Raw genomic sequence first — 18840 nt, forward strand, 5'->3', positions numbered from 1 at the left:
AATCGCTGACAAAGCTGCTTCAACAAAGTACTGAGTAAAGGGTCAGAACACATTACGTAAGTTATGTTTAGCAAAAAAATATATAAAAACATTTTTTGCTTTGTCATGGGGTATTGTGTGTAGATGGGGGGGCTTTAATCCATTTTAGAATAAGACTAACGTAACATAAGGTGGAAGGGAACGGGGTCTGAATATTTTCCAAATGCACTGTTTCAATACATTTCTGTAACAATGTTCCAGCACCCTCTAGTGGCAATCTGCTGCACCCAGAGAAAATACTAACTATTTGTATGGATTTTCTGCCCAAGATATCCCTGATATGTATTGAAGAAGTCAAACCACCATCTATTGAAGTGGTATCGCCATACTAGCCATCCAAGCCCAACTCAGTGTTCCAGATCCAGTGTGAATGCATTGCTCTTCCATTAGCAAAAGCATTGCTTTTAGGACTTAAAACACTCAGGAAGCCATTGCCCTTTTGGTTCGCACTAGAGAACAGCCAAATCTGAATCTCATGCCAAAGGCGAAAGCTGCATCTTTATGTATAGGACACTTGTCACCATCTGCTGGCCAAAGTGACAACTGTCCACTACAAGGGCATATTTATCACCATTCATGGTTTCAGCCTTAAGCAGAGGGTCCTATATAAAATACTTACACAGCTCTGTATCACATCTCACATAGTACACAGGAGTATTTAATAAAATTCTTTATTCATAAACTTGATGCAAGTTTACAAATTACTGTACATGGTCAAAATAACCCTTGCAATGAAAAAAATTAAATAAAACCAAAGCATGCGAACAGTGCATAACTTTACAACCCCCTCAATCGCCAATCACAAAATGAAGCCAGAAAAGGAACCAATAATTCGTTTCAGGTCTCAAACCAAAATCTCCCAAGCACTGGGTTGTTAGACAACTGGTCTGGGATCTGTATAAGAGGAGCTGTAATTCACCACACAACTGACATTAGAACAGACATGGAGCCTTCCTCGGAGTTAAAAGCCCGCTTGACGTCTGCTCTGATGACACAGGGATTTAAAACAGTAAGAGGTGGAGTCCTGCTCTGGACAGAATAGTAGGTCATGTGTTTCCGATCTCATACTTTGACACACGGGTGGAACGCCCATAAGTGTTGGAGACAGCCTTTTTGCAATTGTTATCCTTTAGAACTAACCTGATCTGGTGAGTCAGTCCTACATGAATCAATATAAAAGGAATCCGTTCCCAGAGATGGGGTTTACAGAGACCGCATCTACCGACCTGTGAAAACTAATATAGATGATCCAACCTGACAAACCAAAACTCTCCAGTCCACACACCCTAGTCCCTAGAGGGAAAGTACTTGCTGAGATATCTACATGCAAAAGACTACAAAACCAGGAGGTACAGGATCACGATGAACATGTCCTAGACTAGAAAAACAAAGACCCAAGACAATGAGGTTAAATGAGCTTAAATAGGTGAGGTAAAGCATTGGTTCACCTTTCAGCGTCACAAAATTGATCTGAGGGATTGAATGAGATATATCTATAGCCTATATCAAGAAATAGCAAACATGCCCCTCCCACATCACTCCACCACACCCTGCTTACCACTACAGTCTTACCAGTGGCTACTTTAAAGATATTCAGACAAGCCAAATGGAGAGTGCGCAGGACAATGGTTACTGCAACGGTTACTGTAATTATAGGAGGGGAAACCAATTTGGAAGTAAACAATAGTAACAAAACAATAGTAACAAAACAAGAACAACTGCATCTCGTGACATTTGTGAAGCAATCCCTTGCTAAGTCAAGTGTGCAGTAGCCATGTATTCCTGAGTTTGCTTCTCCAGAGAACACAGGGAGGGAGTTTCTAGCCAGAGCATGTTCACGATGAGGTCAGCCATGTGGGAAAGCAGTGGCACACTTGGTACCAATACCTAACGTCTATTACAATGAACAACAGTTATCCATGTGTAGTAGACATATTTGGTAATGAAGTCAGTCACCATAGTCGGGTGAATAGTAATAAACCTCTAAATGAGTCTTCAGTGCCACCATTTTGACAGAACGTGATGCATTGTGTTGTACAGGTGGGGTGGCTTACATTACAACAAATACAAGGTAGATGGAGCTTAATTATACATTATATGCCCATTATTAGTATTTTTCACAAGGGTGACTGAGTTCTAGATGAGGTTAGTGTGTTGGGCTGACCAACAGCATTGAACAAAAAAAAAAATAGGAATATTTACTAGGAACAAGTTGGTTCCTATGCTGGTTTTTGTGACAGATTTCTAACAAAGTGGATAACACCCACACAAAAAACACCCATTAATGTGACTAATAACATTAAATCAAATGCATCACACATTATTCTGCATATTATTCATATAGCTAAGAATTGGCATGCTCCAGGTTTGACAGTGCTGAGGATGGTCATGAGTTAGGGGTTCATGACCCCACTGAAAAGGTTCCTTCCATCACTGACAACCAAAAACGTGGTTTAAAAGGTGTTCCTTTTAACTTCTGCAAGAGTATCCATGAAGCAAATGGTTTGTTATCCTACGTCTGAAAATACACCTTGATTGATGCCCCTGCTATAGCCAAGGGTATACTAACCCAGTCTCAGCCCGCTCGAACCACACAAGGTTACATTAAAAACAATGAAATCAATTCTCAGAAATACAACTTTACAAGTTTTACATGTGGAGTTAAATTCAACTACATTACAGTGATTAAATCCAACCTGCCTTTGCTAACTGTTCATATTTCCGAAAGCAGCCTGAGAGGGCTGGGTGGTGGAGGCGGCCTCCACCTCTTGTGCTCAACAGGATATCCTCCATTAAGCTGTCTCAGTCCCACTTTGGTAAGGAGTCTATAGCTCTCCTCTCTCTATTCAGGGCCTTTGGCTTTTGTAGACCAGGCATTTTTAAGGAAATAAGCCTCAGGAGGGCATGTTATTCCAGAAGGAGGAATCTTGGCAATATACAGATACACAAGCACAAACATGAGAGGCCATCAATGGGGAGTGAGGTGGTGCTCATTCCCACTACCAGTGTTTCATTGTCCATCCCAGCCTCCAATGTCACAAGGGGAATGTCACCTGTCATTCTCTGTTCCAGTCTGTGGCCGGAGAATCTCAGACCCAGTCACGTAACAGACAGCTTCAGTCACTAGCAAAAGCCATGCCTCAACCTTGACCAGAAATCACAGGCAGTAAGTAAGCTCTTCTTTGCTTGCCCAGAGTAGGATTTAAGGGAGTTGCACAAGATATGGAGTTCATTCAATGCTCAAGGGATTAGGGGTGAGATTGTAACAGAGGAAGCGATTGCACAAGTGAGAGAAAGATAAATAGCAAGAGGGTGGATCCCCTATTGAGAAGTGGATAAGGTCAGTGAGGTGGTTGGTCAGTGACGGGGTTTAACCATTGGTCGGTTCTCATGGTAACAGAATGGGTGGAACTGGCTGGGGAACAAACTCCCAATGAAAACAACTCCAGTTAGAGGGAAAATAAAAAAAGTATTGGGGGGGGGGGGGGTTGCTCCCAAGACATTTGGTCCCAGTGGAGGCATGGCAACAGTCCTCTTACCCATCCTCCTTAGGGGGAGTGTACCAGCCTACAAGGATCAGACAAGAGACAGTGCACTCAGTTATACTGGACAAAACAGTCAGTTCATCCTAGACAGTAGGATTGAGCAAAGAGTTGGCTGTATTTTATCTTGACCTAAGAACAATCACTATAGCTGCCATATGAAACCCTCTTGGCGCTTGTAATACACTATCAAAAGTATGTGGACACCTGCTCGTTGAACGTCTCATTCCAAAATATTGAGCATTAATATGGAGTTGGTCCCCTCTTTGCTGCTATAAAAGCATCCACTCTTCTGGGAAGGCTTTCCACTAGATGTTGGAACATTACTGCGGGGACTTGCTTCCATTCAGCCACAAAAGCATTAGTGAGATCGGGCACTGCTGTTGGACGACTAGGCCTGGCTCGCAGTCGGCAGTCCAAGGTGTTCGATGGGGTTGAGGTCAGTGCTCGGTGAAGGCCAGCCAAGTTCTTCCACACCAATCTCGACAAACCATTTCTGTATGGACCTCGTTTTATGTACGGGGGCATTGTAATGCTGAAACAGTAAAGGGCCTTCCTCAAACTGTTGCCACAAAGTTGGAAGCACAGAACTGTCTAGAATGTCATTGTATGCTGTAGCGTTACGATTTTCCTTCACTGTAACTATGGGGCCTAGCCCAAACCATGAACAGACAGACAGACCATTATTCCTCCACCAAACTTAACAGTTGGCACTATGCATTCTGGCAGGCAGCGTTCTCCTGGCATCCGCCAAACCCAGATTCTTCCGTTGGACTGCCAAATGGTGAAGCGTGATTATCACTCCAGAAAACGCCTTTCCACTGCTACAGAGTCCAATTGTGGTGAGCTTTACACCACTCCAGCAGACGCTTGGCATTGCACATGGTGATCTTAGGATTGTGTGTGGCTGCTCGGCTATGGTAACCCATTTCATGAAGCTCCCGACGAACAGTTGTTGTGCCAACGCTGCTTCCAGAGGCAGTTTGGAACTCGGTAGTGCGTTACAACAGAGGAAAGACGTTACGCGCTTCAGCACTCGTGGTCCCGTTCTGTGAGCTTGTGTGGCCTACCACTTGGCAGCTGAGCCGTTGCTGCTGCTAGATGTTTCCACTTCACAATAACAGCACATACAGTTGACCGGGGCAGCTCTAACAGACCAGAAATTTGACAAACTGGCATCCTGTGACGGTGCCAAGTTGAAAGTCACAAAGCTCTTCAATAACAATGGTTCTCTATGGTGATTGCATGGCTGTGAGCTTGATTTTACACACCTGTCAGCAACGGGTGTGGCTGAACTAGCCGAATCCACTAATTTGGTGTGTCCACATACTTTTGCGTGTGTGATATCTATACACACTTAGTTGAAGTCAGAAGTTCACATACACCTTGGCCAAATACATTTAAACTCAGTTTCACAATTCCTGACATTTAATCTTAGTAAAAATCCCATTTTAGGTCAGTTAGGATCACCTGTTTATTTTAAGAATGTGAAATGTCAGAATAATAGTAGAGAGCTTCTATTTCTTTCATCACATTCCCAGTGGGTCAGAAGTTTACATACACTCAATTAGTATTTGGTAACATTGCCCATTCCTCCTGACAGAGCTGGTGTAACTGAGTCAGGTTTGTAGGCCTCCTTGCTCACACATGCTTTTTCAGTTCTGCCCACAAATTTCCTGTGGGATTGAGGTCAGGGCTTTGTGATGGCCACTCCAATACCTTGACTGTGTTGTCCTTAAGCCATTTTTCCACTACTTTGGAAGTATGCTTGGGGTCATTGTCCATTTGGAAGACCCATTTGCGACCAAGCATTAACTTCCTGGCTGACGTCTTGAGATGTTGCTTCAATATATCCACATAATTGTCCTTCCTCATGATGCCATCTATTTTGTTAAGGGCACCAGTCCCCCCTGCAGCAAAGCACCCCCACAACATGATGCCGCCACCCCCGTGCTTTATGGTTGGGATCGTGTTCTTCAGCTTGCAAGCCTCCCCCTTTTTCCTCCAAACATAACGATGCTCACTATGGCCAAACAGTTCTATTTTTGTTTCATCAGACCCGATGACATATCTCCAAAAAGTATATTTGTCCCCATGTGCAGTTGCAAACCGTAGTCTGGCTTTTTATGGCGGTTTTGGAGCAGTGGCTTCTTCCTTGCTGAGCGGCCTTTCAGGAGAATGCCAAAATAGGTCTCGTCTTACTGTGGATACAGATACTTTTGTACCCTTTTCCTCCAGCATCTTCACAAGGTCCTTTGCGGTTGTTCTGGGATTGATTTGCACTTTTTGCACCAAAGTACATTAATCTCTAGGAGACAGAACGCGTCTCCTTTCTGAGCAGCATGACGGCTGTGTGGTCCCATGGTGTTTATACTTGCGTACTATTGTTTGTACAGATGAACATGGTACCTTCAGGCATTTGGAAATTGCTCCCAAGGATGAACCAGACTTGTGGAGGTCTACAATTATTTTTCTGAGGTCTTGGCTGATTTCTTTTGATTTTCCCATGATGTCAAGCAAAGAGGCACCGAGTTTGAAGGTAGGCCTTGAAATACATCCACAGATACACCTCCAATTGACTCGAATGATGTCAATCAGCCTATCAGAAGCTTCTAAAGCCATGACAATTTTCTGGAATTTTCCAAGCCGTTTAAAGGCAGTCAACTTAGTGTATGTAAACTTCTGACCCACTGGAATTGTGATACAGTGAATAAGTGAAATAATCTTTCTGTAAACAATTGTTGGAAAAATGACTTGTGTCATGCACAAATTAGATGTCCTAACCAACTTGCCAAAACTATAGTTTGTTAGCAAGAAACTTGTGGAGAGGTTGAAAAACGAGTTTTAATGATCCCAAACTAAGTGTGTGTAAACTTCGGTCTTCAGCTGTACATAAACTGTATTTTCACAACCACTAACTGATGTATAAAGGGATGTAATCTCAAGGTCAAATATGATGATGTGAAGTGGAGATGGTAACACTCACCATTCTTTTCATGGATCTGGACCAGGGATTTGTATGACTGCTGTGCTCTGGCAAGATTGTATTGGTTCTGAAACAAAAACAGCACATATATTGAACTTGTGCTTATGAATGTCCCAAGAAGTGTAAAGTTTAGTTTATATATTGGGGAGACGCAGGACTTAGCACCATCACGTACAAGTGAATTAGTTTGGTGAAGTCTGACCGCACGGTGGAGGTCTTTCTATCAGCTTCCCCCAAAGAATTTTGCCGCTTGCACTGATATCATGCTGCGTTTGCGCCCACCGCAGTTAACCATTAATCGCAAGGTAATAAATAGCGTGTCGAACTGCGGGGAAAATCTGAGGAGCCGGAAGCTGGGTCTATTACAATTCAGCATCAGAAGAACTGGCTCTTATAAGGCCAGAGTCCTATCAACCCAGTGACAGAAACATTGGTATTCTTATGTTTTTGATTAATAGGTACATTTCTGGCATTCTATTAACCATTTTACCTACCCAACTTCAGTAACCTCAGGACAAATATGATAAACACTTTCATTAGACAAGATTTGACAATATAGCTAAGTATCAGGTCTTTCTTTGGTGTACATGGTTAGATCCTAACTTTTAAAGAACTCAGAGATTATCAAGCAAGAGGGCCCAAGATTCCTTGGAACTGCAGCTTGTCTATAAATATCTCTGTCATTTGGTTTGCTCTGAAGTCTACTGGGATCCCAGAGCCAGATTAGTGTGACTGTGCTGAGAGAAGAGGGAAAGAAATTACAGCATGAAGTAGACTCATGTGAAGCGTCAGCATTAAGAGATCAGCAGCGTCGCACTGTCCCGGCGGCGCTAAGTAACAATGTCCTGTTTAAATGAAGTGCTGGGGGCTTATAGACACCTAATTTCCATAGAGCAGCTTGGCCCAGCTGGCCACACACACCAGGGAGCTCACCCCTTTATCCATGTCAGAACACAGTGTCAATACACCCTGTAGTATGCACCATGTTAACACATTTCAAAGCTCTCTGCCCCTTTAAACAATGCTTACCTTATTGGCTCCAAACTGCACTCTGGCTTTTCCCTTGACTAAAGTGGCGTTGATCTGCATGATTACAGACTCTATGGAATAGGCACTGCTCCAGCCCTGAAATCAAGTGGCGATACATCAATGCACTAGCATTTACCTCCACTGTGAAATAACAGTGGACAAGTTAACTGACATTCAGAGGCATGAAAACATACCTGTTTTGTGAGAAGCTCCATGCACAGGGCACCCCCTCCAAGAACATAACTTAGAAGACAGCAGGTGAAAGGAAAACATTAGAATATGTAGACATTAAGTGATCAAGAGACCACAATAAATATACATTATCCATAAGCACAGATGATCTCCTTTTAGCTTAACTGTCACTTCTGACATTCAGCTTTTCACTGGCTGTTGACAATTAGTCTAGGCCACAAGAGCCTGCTCTTCCTTCACGGTTAAGTGAGGGGAGCAACTCAGTCACAGCGGAAACGCTGCAGAAAAACAAAACCATTCCAGTCATACGCAGTGAACTGAACTCACCCTCCAGACAGCACAGGAGAAGCCACCCGTACAAACGGTGGATCAAAGGGGAAATTATCCTGCAGGTAGAGCACAAAATAGTATTAAGATGAGAACACCCAGCGCTACCAAACTGTCTCTGCTTTCTAGTATCAGCATTGGTACTTACTTTATATGAGAAGTTGAGCAGAATGTAATCCATTCCCTCCTTTTCCTTTAAAACCTGCAGGTCACTGTGTAGAGGACTATCTGGATCTACGCTGTTGAGCAAATAGAGCGCATCCTAATACATCAGTCACATGCTAGAATTATACAGTACTGTCAACTCCTATGGTAAATAGGCCTAGTTACTTACGTCCTCAGCTTGACGTGCCATTCATACAGGCTGTCATTGACCAGCTCCACTGAATAGATACCTGGAAGAGAACGCATAGTCTGGTAAGTGACATTCTGAATCAAACTGTCATTTTTGTATTTATTTTTTGCACCATAGCCGAAGAGCTTTCTAGTGCTGCTGCAGTGAAGTACGTACCCATCTTGTAACTCTGGGACCGGTATATCTCCCGGAGCTCCTTCATGAGGCGGTCTGAGGCCTGCACTGAACCAGACACTGCACCCTGCAACACACAACACACACAGGGTAATACACCGATACCCAAACATGCAGCACATTCAATGATAATAATGCACATAGACACCGCGACCGCAACGATTAAATCAAATGTTTACAGGCTCAGTTCAAATATGCTAATAGCTCTGCATTTAGATAAAACGTCTACAAACTCCTAGAAATTAACAGTTATTGATCAGCATAGAGACAAAATGCTTCAGAACTAACTGGCAGTATACAGTTCACTACAATATATGGGGAGAACTTCACAGGTTCCATAGCAAGGCTCTCATCTGTGATAATGATAGATTTGAAGAGCTGAGCCATTGAATGCAGTAGGGACTGTGGAGGATGAGAGCAGAGTCTCTCAGAGCTGCTCACATACCTTAGGGGAAACGGCTGTATTCCAAAGCAACAATTAAGAAAGATATGAGTAAACGTTAGATAATATGATTACTATCAGAATGACTAATTACTGTCATTTAGCCTACGCAATCCATGTTGATTATGTCCTTGTTTACAAATTGGAGTCCTAAACAGCATAATCTGGGTGTACTGCATTGGTAAGAAATTCCATCAGTAAAACACTGATCGAACAACAAATGGAAAATACATCCATTCAGAACCACCTGAAACTGGTTAGATGCATGCATATTGCCTATATCATAAAGGGTTACTAGACATCTCAGTGTAACAGTGCTGGGTCCAGTAAACTGTTCTAGGCCTGACGACAGATATTCCCCATGCATCCCCCAAAAGCGTATAAAATGTCACCTTACCAAATGAGCACTTACGTTCAAGTGGTCCTGCCTCTGGTTCTTGCGGATCTTCTCCAGGATGGCCAGGTTCTCCTTCTCGATGCCGTCATCCTCAGACTTCTTCCCATCCACTGGCTCCTCCTCTTTCATCTCATAGTGGTCCAGGTCTTCAATGTCCTGCTGGCACAACACACAACGACAAGATAAGAGCATTAGAAGACGTGTTCTACTTCAAGTTAACACCTGCATATGTGTGATTGGTATTGACTATCTAGTCAAGCTTGACATCCAGCAAAGCTCAGCTCATATCAGCATGGTAATGTGCAGCGATATATGGAATGACATTTATTTGAAAAGGACCTCTCCCATTTCCTCTTCTTCCTCCTCTTCGGACGTGACCTCGTCTGTGACCCCATGCTAAAGAAAAAAAGAGAGAAAGATGAGTTCATAGACAGTTCAATCTCATTCCTAACATGCCACAAAAAAAAGTCAGATATTTGTAGGAATGTTCTGAAATGTGCAAAACCAGTAAGCGAGTTTCTGGGTAGTCAGAAACAACATTCCTCGTCTTGAATAACACAACAGTGCCGCCCGTCCACTTTCTTTCAGCCCAAGAATCAATGTCTGCGTTTAAAGCACAGCTGTACAGGCTGCTACTGCTTAACATTCATCCTCTGTCATTCTAATTCCTCAAGTAGACTATATGAGGCTACGGTTGTGTCTTCATTGGTTTCGAGCTAAAATATGGTAGCACCTCCCACTGACCCCTCCCACAGGAAGAGTCTATTGATTCCATCTCCAGGAGTCTGCACTAATCATTAATGTCTGTGCTGATGGAGGGTTTCAAGACAGTATTAGGTTCTTCATGCAGGTTTTTAAACCCTTTCATTAGCTAAGTGTCTTCAATCTCCTTGGTAGCTTTGACAATAAAACTAAACAAAGGGATTAGGCATATGACTCACTTTAGGTATGTGAAAGGAGATGGTCTTCATGAAAAAGCCTCTTGATGCTTATTTTTTTATTTAACTAAGTCAGATAAGAACAAATTCTTATTTACAATGACGGCCTGCTCCGTCATTGTAAATAATTCGAACCAGGTACTATAGTGAGCCTTAGATCGCTGCGCCACTCGGGAGACCCCTACTTCAATGCCATCCAATGGAAAATATATAGGCCTAGTAGTACTTGAAAACCAGAAAACATTTTGAGCGGTCATTAGCCGTCCTTACCTTTCGGTCTTGTCCTACAGGGCCGGCAGGGAGGGGCTGGTCCAGCATCTCTACATCTGGATGCTGGGGCAGGTTGTACAGCCGACAGAGGTCACAGATGAGCCGCTTTAGCTGCTGTAGGAGCTGGGGGACCGAGGGACAGTACCAGCAGGGACAGTTAAGAGTTAGTGAGGACAGACAGGCAGCACTAGATAACACAGCACAGACATGTCACAGATGCATTACCGGGAAAAAGGATTTGTCCCCTTTCTGATTTCTTACAACAAATGCCATCAGATCTTCAACCAAAACCTAATATTAGATAAAGGGAATCTGAGCAAACAAATAAAACAAATTAGAAACTTATTTCATTTATTTAATAAACAAAGTTATGCAACACCCAATGCCTCTGTGTGAAAAAGTAATTTCCCCTTTACGCTCAACTGGTTGTGCCACCTTTAGCTGCAGTGACTGCAACCAAACGCTTCCTGTAGTCGTTCATCAGTCTCTTTCACCCACTCCTCCATGCAAAACTGACTTAACTTAGCGACATGTGGGTTTGAGCATGAACTGCTCGTTTCAGGACCTGCCATAACATCTCAAAATGGGGTTCAGATCTGGACTTTGACTAGGCCGTTCCAAAACGTAGTGTTTTTCAGCCATTCTGATGTAGACTTGATTGCGTTTTTTCGATCATTGTTTTGCTGCATGAACCAGCAGCACTTCAGCTTAAGCTCAGACAGCCTGATATTCGCCTGTGGAATTTGCTTATACAGAGCCAAATTCATGGTTCCTTCAATGATTGCAAGTCATCCAGGTCCTGAAGCAGCAAAGTATCCCCAAACCATCACACTACCACCACACTTGACCATTGGTATGTGGTTCTTACTGTGGAACGCAGAGTCTGGTTTTCACCAGAAAAATAAAGTCTATATCAGAATGGCTGAATAGCAACAAATTGTCCATTTTGGAATGGCCTAGTCAAAGTCCAGACCTAAACCCACAAAAGTCGCTGAGTTAAAGCAGTTCTACATGAAAGAGTGGGTCAAAATTTGATGTGAGAGACTGATCAACTGCTTCCTGTAGTTGTTGGTTGCAGTCATTGCAGGTGGAACCAGGTACTTTGTGTAAGGGGAAAATTAATTTTTTCCATTGGACGTGTAATAACTTAAATAATTATGTTTTGTATTTGTACACTCAACTTCCCTTGATCTTATATTAGGTTTTGGTTGAAGATCTGATAACATTCAGTGTAAGAAAATATCCAAAAACAGAAAATCAGAAAGGGGGCATATACTTTTTCACTGCATTGTACCTCCACCACGGCACACCCTCAGACACAACATGAAAGGTAAGATTGTGTCAGGGAATGTCAGACACCTTAGCAACCGTAACTTAGTGCAGAAATGTGTACCTCTGCAAGCTTCTCAGTATTGCTATAGAAGAAGCGTATTCTACTGAATGTAGGCATGGTCCATACATGGTGAAAATGTTGTATAATGCATGGTGCAACAAATCTACCCACCACAGATAACTTTAATAAGAGTACTATACAATGCAGATCTGGTGGGCTACAAACAGAGCATGCAGTGTAAGTAAGTAGGCTAAGTCAAAGAATGTAGCTACATAGGCAAGATATAGCCTACAGAGAACTCAGTGTTTCCCATTGGATTTCTTGCAGCAGCGGAAAAAGATGAGGGGGGGGCTTGCTCGTGCTGGGGGAGTCTGGGGGCATGCCCCCAAGAGGCGCAGCGGTCTAAGGCACTGCATCCCAGTGCTAGGGACGTCACTAGCGACCCTGGTTCAATCCCGGGCTGTATCACGGGTTAGGTGAGGGTTTGGCCATCAATGTCAAATAAGAATTTGTTAACTGACTTGCATTCTCAAATAAAGGTCACTTGACTTTTCAAAAATACCTTCTATTCCAAAATGAAAATGTCGACACCATTTGAAATAGAAGGGATTGCGCCACTGCATTGTAGGGAGATGAGGAGCAGGCAGTGGCTATGTGCTCGTGGCTCTCATTTGCGCCACTGCTCACTCTGTTACAAATATACCTTGTAATGCTGATCTTAAAAGAGATTCTCCAGGACTTTTGAATAGACAAAGTAGCACTAACGAGCCACAAGCAGTTCCTGAAAGTTGCGTACTATGTCACATATAAGCGCACTAGGGATGTGACAAATGGACAATTTTACTTAACGTTTAAAAACGGCAATTATTAATTTATTGTTAAAAACTATCAGAAAGTGGTAAACTGTGGAATTTTATAATGCTGAATAACAGCCCTATTACTTATGCACAACTGCTAGGGCCAGGCAACAAAGTTATATCTACCACAACCCTTTACAGAATTAGAACGCAGCTTCAGTAACATGCCAATAGCGACAATTGGTAACTTTTCAGAAAATTTGAAAAAGTGACAGATTTCTGCTCTGGCATAAAATGTTCTGTATTTTTTCCCTTAATTAACAAACCGTAAAGTACTTATTTTTTTTGGAGAGATTGGTCTCCACGCAGGCAGCAGCTCAAGATAGTTTGATTGACAGTTGTGGTTGTCTAGTAACGGACGTTAGTCCCGCTTCAGAAGCCTCATTCCTTTACAGACAAGTAAAACAATCCCCAGAGAAGGTTTCGTGTCAGCATTTAAAAATCCGTAGTGTAGCCTACCCTAATAGCCAAATGTAGGCTAACTGAGGTAAGACAGTAATTCTTCTCATAAATTATGCATGCATGAACTGCACATTGACACATCCAGTCCAAAGAGAGGTATAAAAAAAATACTTAGTAGACTAATAGTCGGAGCAGGTCTTTAAAGGGACAGGGCTTAATTGCCGAATCTTGCACTTTTTCTACTTACCCAGAGTCAGATGAACTCATTTGCAGTTTGAAGGTAGTGTCGCAAACCACTGCTAACTAGCATTTGCACTAACAGAAGTTGGCAACTTCCTTCAAACTGCATGTAGAGATACAAAAAATGGTATCCATGAATTCATCCGACTCTGGGTAAGTAGAAAAGGGCTTAAATGCCAAGTCTCCGTTGCTAATATAGGGGAAACACTGGAGAACTGCTTGGCACAAAAATTGCGATTTCAGAAGTAATATTGTTTTGCTAGCACAGACTGGAATATGTTCCGGGATTCATCAAATGGAATTGAGTAGTATACCACCTCAGTCATCGGCTTCATCAATAAGTGCATTGACGACGTCGTCCCCACAGTGACTGTACGTACATATCCCAACCAGAAGCAATGGATTACAGGCAACATCCGCATTGAGCTAAAGGCTAGAGCTGCCCCTTTCAAGGAGCCGGACACTAATCCGGACGCTGATAAGAAATCCCGAAAGCCCTCAGATGAACCATCAAACAAGCAAAGTGTCAATACAGGACTAAGATTGAATCCTACTACACCGGCTCTGATGCTCGTCGGAAGTGGCAGGGCTTGAAAACTATTACAGACTACAAATGAAAACCCAGCCGCGAGCTGCCCAGTGACGCGAGCCTACCAGACGAGCTAAATGCCTTTTATGCTCGCTTTGAGTCAAGCAACACTGAAGCATGCATGAGAGCACCAGCTGTTCTGGACGACTGTGACAACGCTACTCGGTAACCGATGTGAGCAAGACCTTTAAACAGGTCAACCTTCAAAGCCGCAGGGCCAGACGGATTACCAGGACGTGTACTCAAAGCATGCATGGACCAACTGGCAAGTGTCTTCATTGACATTTTCAACCTCTCCCTGACCGAGTCTGTAATACCTACAGGTTTCAAGCAGACCACCATAGTCCCTGTGCCCAAGAAAGCGAAGGTAAACTGCCTAAATGATTACCGCCCCGTAGCATTCATGTCGGTAGCCATGAAGTGCTTTGAAAGGCTGGTCATGGCTCACATCAACACCATCATCCCAGAAACCCTAGACCCACTCCAATTCACATACCGCCCCAACAGATCCACAGATGACACAATATCAATCGCACTGGACACTGCCCTTCCCCATCTGGATAAATGAAAAACCTATGTGAGAATGCTGTTCATTGACTATAGCTCAACGTTCAACACCATAGTGCCCACAAAGCTAATTTCTAAGCTAAGGACCCTGGACCTAAACACCTCCCTCTGCAACTGGATCCTGGACTTCCTGACGGACCACCCCTAGGTGGTAAGGGTAGGCAACAAAACGTTTGCTACGCTGATCCTCAACACTGGGGCCCCTCAGGGGTGTGTGCTTAGTCCCCTCCTGTACTCCCTGTTCACACACACAACTGCGTGTCCATACACGACTCCAACACCATCATCATTAAGTATGCTGATGACACAACAGTGGTAGGCCTGATCACTGACGATGAGACAGCCTATAGGGAGGTGGTCAGAGACCTGGCAGTGTGGTGCCAGGACAACGACCTCTCCCTCAATGTGAGCAAGACAAAAGGAGCTGATCGTGGACTACAGGAAAAGGCGGCCGAACAGACCCCCCTTAACATCGGCGGGGCTGTAGCGGAACGGGTCGAGAGTTTCTATCATGGTCCAAACACACCAAGACAGTCGTGAAGGGGCACGACAACAGATCCTCAAAAGGTTCTACAGCTGCACCATCAAGAGAAATCCTGACCGGTTGCATCACCGCCTGGTATAGTAACTGCTCGGCATCTGACCATAAGGGTAGTGCGTACGGCCCAGAACGTCACTGGGGCCAAGCTTCCTGCCATCCAGGACCTATATACTAGGCGGTGTCAGAGGAAAGCCCAAAAAATTGTCAAAGACTCCAGTCACCCAAGTCATAGACTTTTCTCTGCTACCGCACTGCAAGCGGTACCAGAGCATCAAGTCTAGGACCAAAAGGCTCCTTTAACAGCTTACACCCCCCCAAGCCATAAAACTGGCCACAGGATTATTTACATTGACACCCCCACCCCTCCATTTGTTTTTTTACACTGCTGCTATTCGCTGTTTATTATCACTTCACCCCTACCAACATGTACAAATTACCTCGACTAACATGACATGTACCCTCGCACATTGACTCGGTACCGGTAGCCCCTGTATATAGCCTCATTATTGTAATTTTACTGTTACTTTATTCATTTTTTTTTAATTATTACTTTAGTTTATTTGGTAAATATTTTCTTAACTCTTTCTTGAACTGCACTGTTGGTTAAGGGCTTGTAAGTAAGCATTTCACGGTAAGGTCTACAGACGTATTCGGTGCAGGTAACAAATGATTTGATCTCAAATACGCACATGACAAGGCCCTTTGGCCTGCTGAAACTGTCACTGTGGCAGTGTGCCTGTCAAAAACACCCACCCCTCTGATTCCACATCAGAGGCACTCTCGACACTCACATCAAACATGACAGAGGGCTGTCCTATGATGTTTGAGTGACTTCAAAACACAAAAACCTCCGCTGTCTAACAGCTGGAACTAAGACAAGAGGAAACAGGCAGAGAACAGCCCTGAATTGGTCTGACATTTATCTCCCTTTAACCTCCAATACCAGTTGGAACAGCAGTATGAAATAGCCTAGCTGTCACTCAACTCCCCTATCAGAAATGTTTTACCCAACACCACCAAAACAGGTATGGTTAATTAGTCATTAGAAGAGATGTGATAGTTCAAAAAACAGCCTGTTTTTAATTGCGTCGCATAACACTTAGTTGAAGTTGATTTGATTAATATTCACGTAGTATAATATGGTTGTTTTAGTTTGGATACAAGCATCTGCTAAACAACAAAAATTGTAATTGTACACAAATACTTCCAATATATTGTCGTAATCCAGTTTCATTATTTGAACACTGGGAAATCTCCTTCCTAAGCATTCACATACTAGATCAAAGGCTGGGATTGAAATGGATCTTACCAGGGTGCTGCCCTTTCTGACATCCTCAAGGCGTTCCAAAACTTGTGTCAGGCTCGGGTCATCAGAGTCCACAAACCAGATTGGAGGTGTGGAGGGGTACGACTCCTGTAAGACATGGGTTTCAATGAGGATGAGAGAAGCAAACAAAAATAAATCAGCATTATATGGCTGATAAATATGATAATTGTTTGGAACAATAACATTGAAATTAAACAGGTGTGACATTGACGTGTCAATCATAAATCTGGGAAATCTCAAGTAATTTTATACAGACAAATTAAATATCTGATTACTACTTTACATTACCTGAAGCTAAATTAATGTGTTGTGTGATGGTGGCCATTTCACATTCCTTATAGAATGTTAACTAGCCAAATAACGTTAAGAGCACTGAATTCAATCAGTATGCTGGTCAAACGAACGTAGCAAATTGGAAAATACAAACCAACAGCATACAGCTAGCTAAAAGCTGAGCTGGCAGATCACAGTCTGTTGACAAGACCAGAAGCTGTTTATTTGACAAGTGATGCTTTTGAATCATGCTAGCTAGCAATTATTTACTTAGGTCATGAGTATAACTAACTTAGCACTTACTGTGTTGATCATGACCACGAAGCATGCAAATATAACAACCACCACATTAGCTAGCTAGTTAACTTGTTTGACAATCAACTAACGTCAGAAAATGCGGAAGTGTAGCTAGCTAACGTTAAAAATGTTCATCAGTGACGCAGAAAGCTAGGCCCTACCATAATATCATGCCAGTTTTTAGAATAACTCTTTGGCGAAAATCACCAGACTTGCTTGTCTCAGTATTTTAGCTAGCGACGCTGGCTACGTAACCTACAATAGTAATATGCAAGTATTTTGACTCATACTCAGTCATTATACTAGAAACAAGTCAGTTACCGTTAGCTAGCTTGCTAACATGCAAACATTTGGACTCCTACTAGAAGTAGAAACAAAAGACACAAACAAAAACACTGTATAACTAAAGTAGCTAAATGATAGCTGACTAACGTTCGACTGGCCACAATTTGCTGAGTGTCCCGCACCGCCAGGCAAAATAACTGCGTGTTCTGAACTAACATACTGTAACTAGTTACCGCTTACCGCGTTAGCTAGGTAACGTTACTTGGCTAGCCAACTAACGTTAGCTAGACATGTCGTTCCCCTGCTTACCGTAATGTTGCAATGTATAATTAACAGTTTTTCTCCAGTCACATTAAACTGACAGTTTAGCTCATCCGGTTTCCAGTCAATAATTCGGAAGCGTTCGTGGTTTGGATCAAAAATGGACTCCAGAAACTTCAGTTCGGCCTTCAGCCCCGAAACCGACATCTTCCACGCATCTCCGGCTGGGTCGCTGGGGAGGGGTGAAGTCGGGACTAAAACTGCAGCCACGCAGTCGAGTCCCAAATCAAGCAGTTTAAAACAACGTAATGTCAAAGCGCCTTCAACACAGGTTAGCTAGCTCAATAACAACGCCTTGATTACTCGTCCGTTGTCTTTCCGTTTAGCTAGTATTGTTGTTGATGTTAGCCTTCTGATAGTACAATTTTAAGACCATACAATGTGACTTGGTTGAGTATTTACGGTTCTTTCAATTAGTTGCGTATTTGTTTCGCCGGTCAACAAACTGATCATGATGATGCCCGCAAAATGTAAAAACCAAGGCAGGCACTGTGTGTCGTTGATCCCCGGCGCTCAATTGTGATTTCTTCTGGGGTTTAAAGATGGCGTTTTCCCGAGCCTGCAGAATCCCAGCATCCAGTGCGGGCTCAGTTGAGGGGCGGAGGTTAGAACACCAAAATATAGAAATAAATAAATCACTTAGACAACGTTGAAACATTTTGTCACAGCAGTATTTATGTGTGGTGACTGAGTGAAGTAAACCGTCCTTACCTGAGCATATTGTTACTAAAATTGTAAACGTGTAGCTGGCCAAAGGTAGTCCTTTTCCAGGTGGAAGTTTAGGCCAATAAAACCATATTTATAATTTAATTGATGACAAGGCAAACCCATGGACAATTAATTGGATTGGCTTGCTGATGAGAGAGCTGTCTGACTTTTTAGGGGGTCTTTAATTCACCTTTAGCCATCATTTTTGTTGAAGACTGACTTTTTGAGAACAATCATTTTTGTTGAAGACTGACTTGTTGAGAACACACTACAGCTGTCTGTCCTACATTATTGTAGCTATGCCCTTACACCAGAAGATGTCAGTGTACTACTCTTTTTTAGTTAAATGTTTTTTAACAAAAAAACTGAACTCAAATAGTAGCTTCTCAACTTAACAAAGCATCATGAT

General features: G+C 42.9%; 1 protein-coding gene across 2 annotated transcripts; it reads right to left on the reverse strand.

Annotated features, from left to right (window-relative positions):
• Window positions 1-694: 694 nt before the first annotated feature.
• On the reverse strand, window positions 695-18287 carry LOC106562136 (ubiquitin-conjugating enzyme E2 Q2). 2 transcript variants are annotated; one of them, XM_014126768.2, is made up of 13 exons: window positions 17712-18287; window positions 16530-16634; window positions 10692-10814; window positions 9823-9879; window positions 9499-9639; window positions 8627-8711; window positions 8450-8510; window positions 8264-8354; window positions 8116-8174; window positions 7791-7839; window positions 7597-7692; window positions 6568-6634; window positions 695-3606 (listed from the first exon to the last, which is right to left on the reverse strand). In XM_014126768.2, the coding sequence occupies exons 1-13, from the start codon at window positions 17868-17870 to the stop codon at window positions 3575-3577; spliced, it is 1125 nt and encodes a 374-aa protein (XP_013982243.1). In that variant the 5' UTR covers window positions 17871-18287; the 3' UTR covers window positions 695-3574. The 2 variants fall into 2 exon arrangements, with proteins under 2 accessions (XP_013982243.1, XP_013982242.1); XM_014126767.2 differs by having other exon boundaries at window positions 9484-9639.
• Window positions 18288-18840: the final 553 nt, after the last annotated feature.

Source organism: Salmo salar, chromosome ssa11 (genome assembly GCF_905237065.1).
Source record: "Salmo salar chromosome ssa11, Ssal_v3.1, whole genome shotgun sequence".
In the NCBI taxonomy this organism is placed as follows: Eukaryota; Metazoa; Chordata; class Actinopteri; order Salmoniformes; family Salmonidae; genus Salmo; species Salmo salar.

Bases quoted from the DNA above. Each gene is read 5' to 3' on its own strand.
- LOC106562136 (XM_014126767.2), bottom strand. From the start codon at position 17,870: ATGTCGGTTTCGGGGCTGAAGGCCGAACTGAAGTTTCTGGAGTCCATT. The intron at 7,693-7,790 runs GTATGTTTTCAT...ACTTGATTTCAG, and splicing joins TGGAGCTTCTCACAAAACAG to GGCTGGAGCAGTGCCTATTC. The intron at 6,635-7,596 runs GTAAGCATTGTT...TTTTTGTTTCAG, and splicing joins TGCAGTTTGGAGCCAATAAG to AACCAATACAATCTTGCCAG.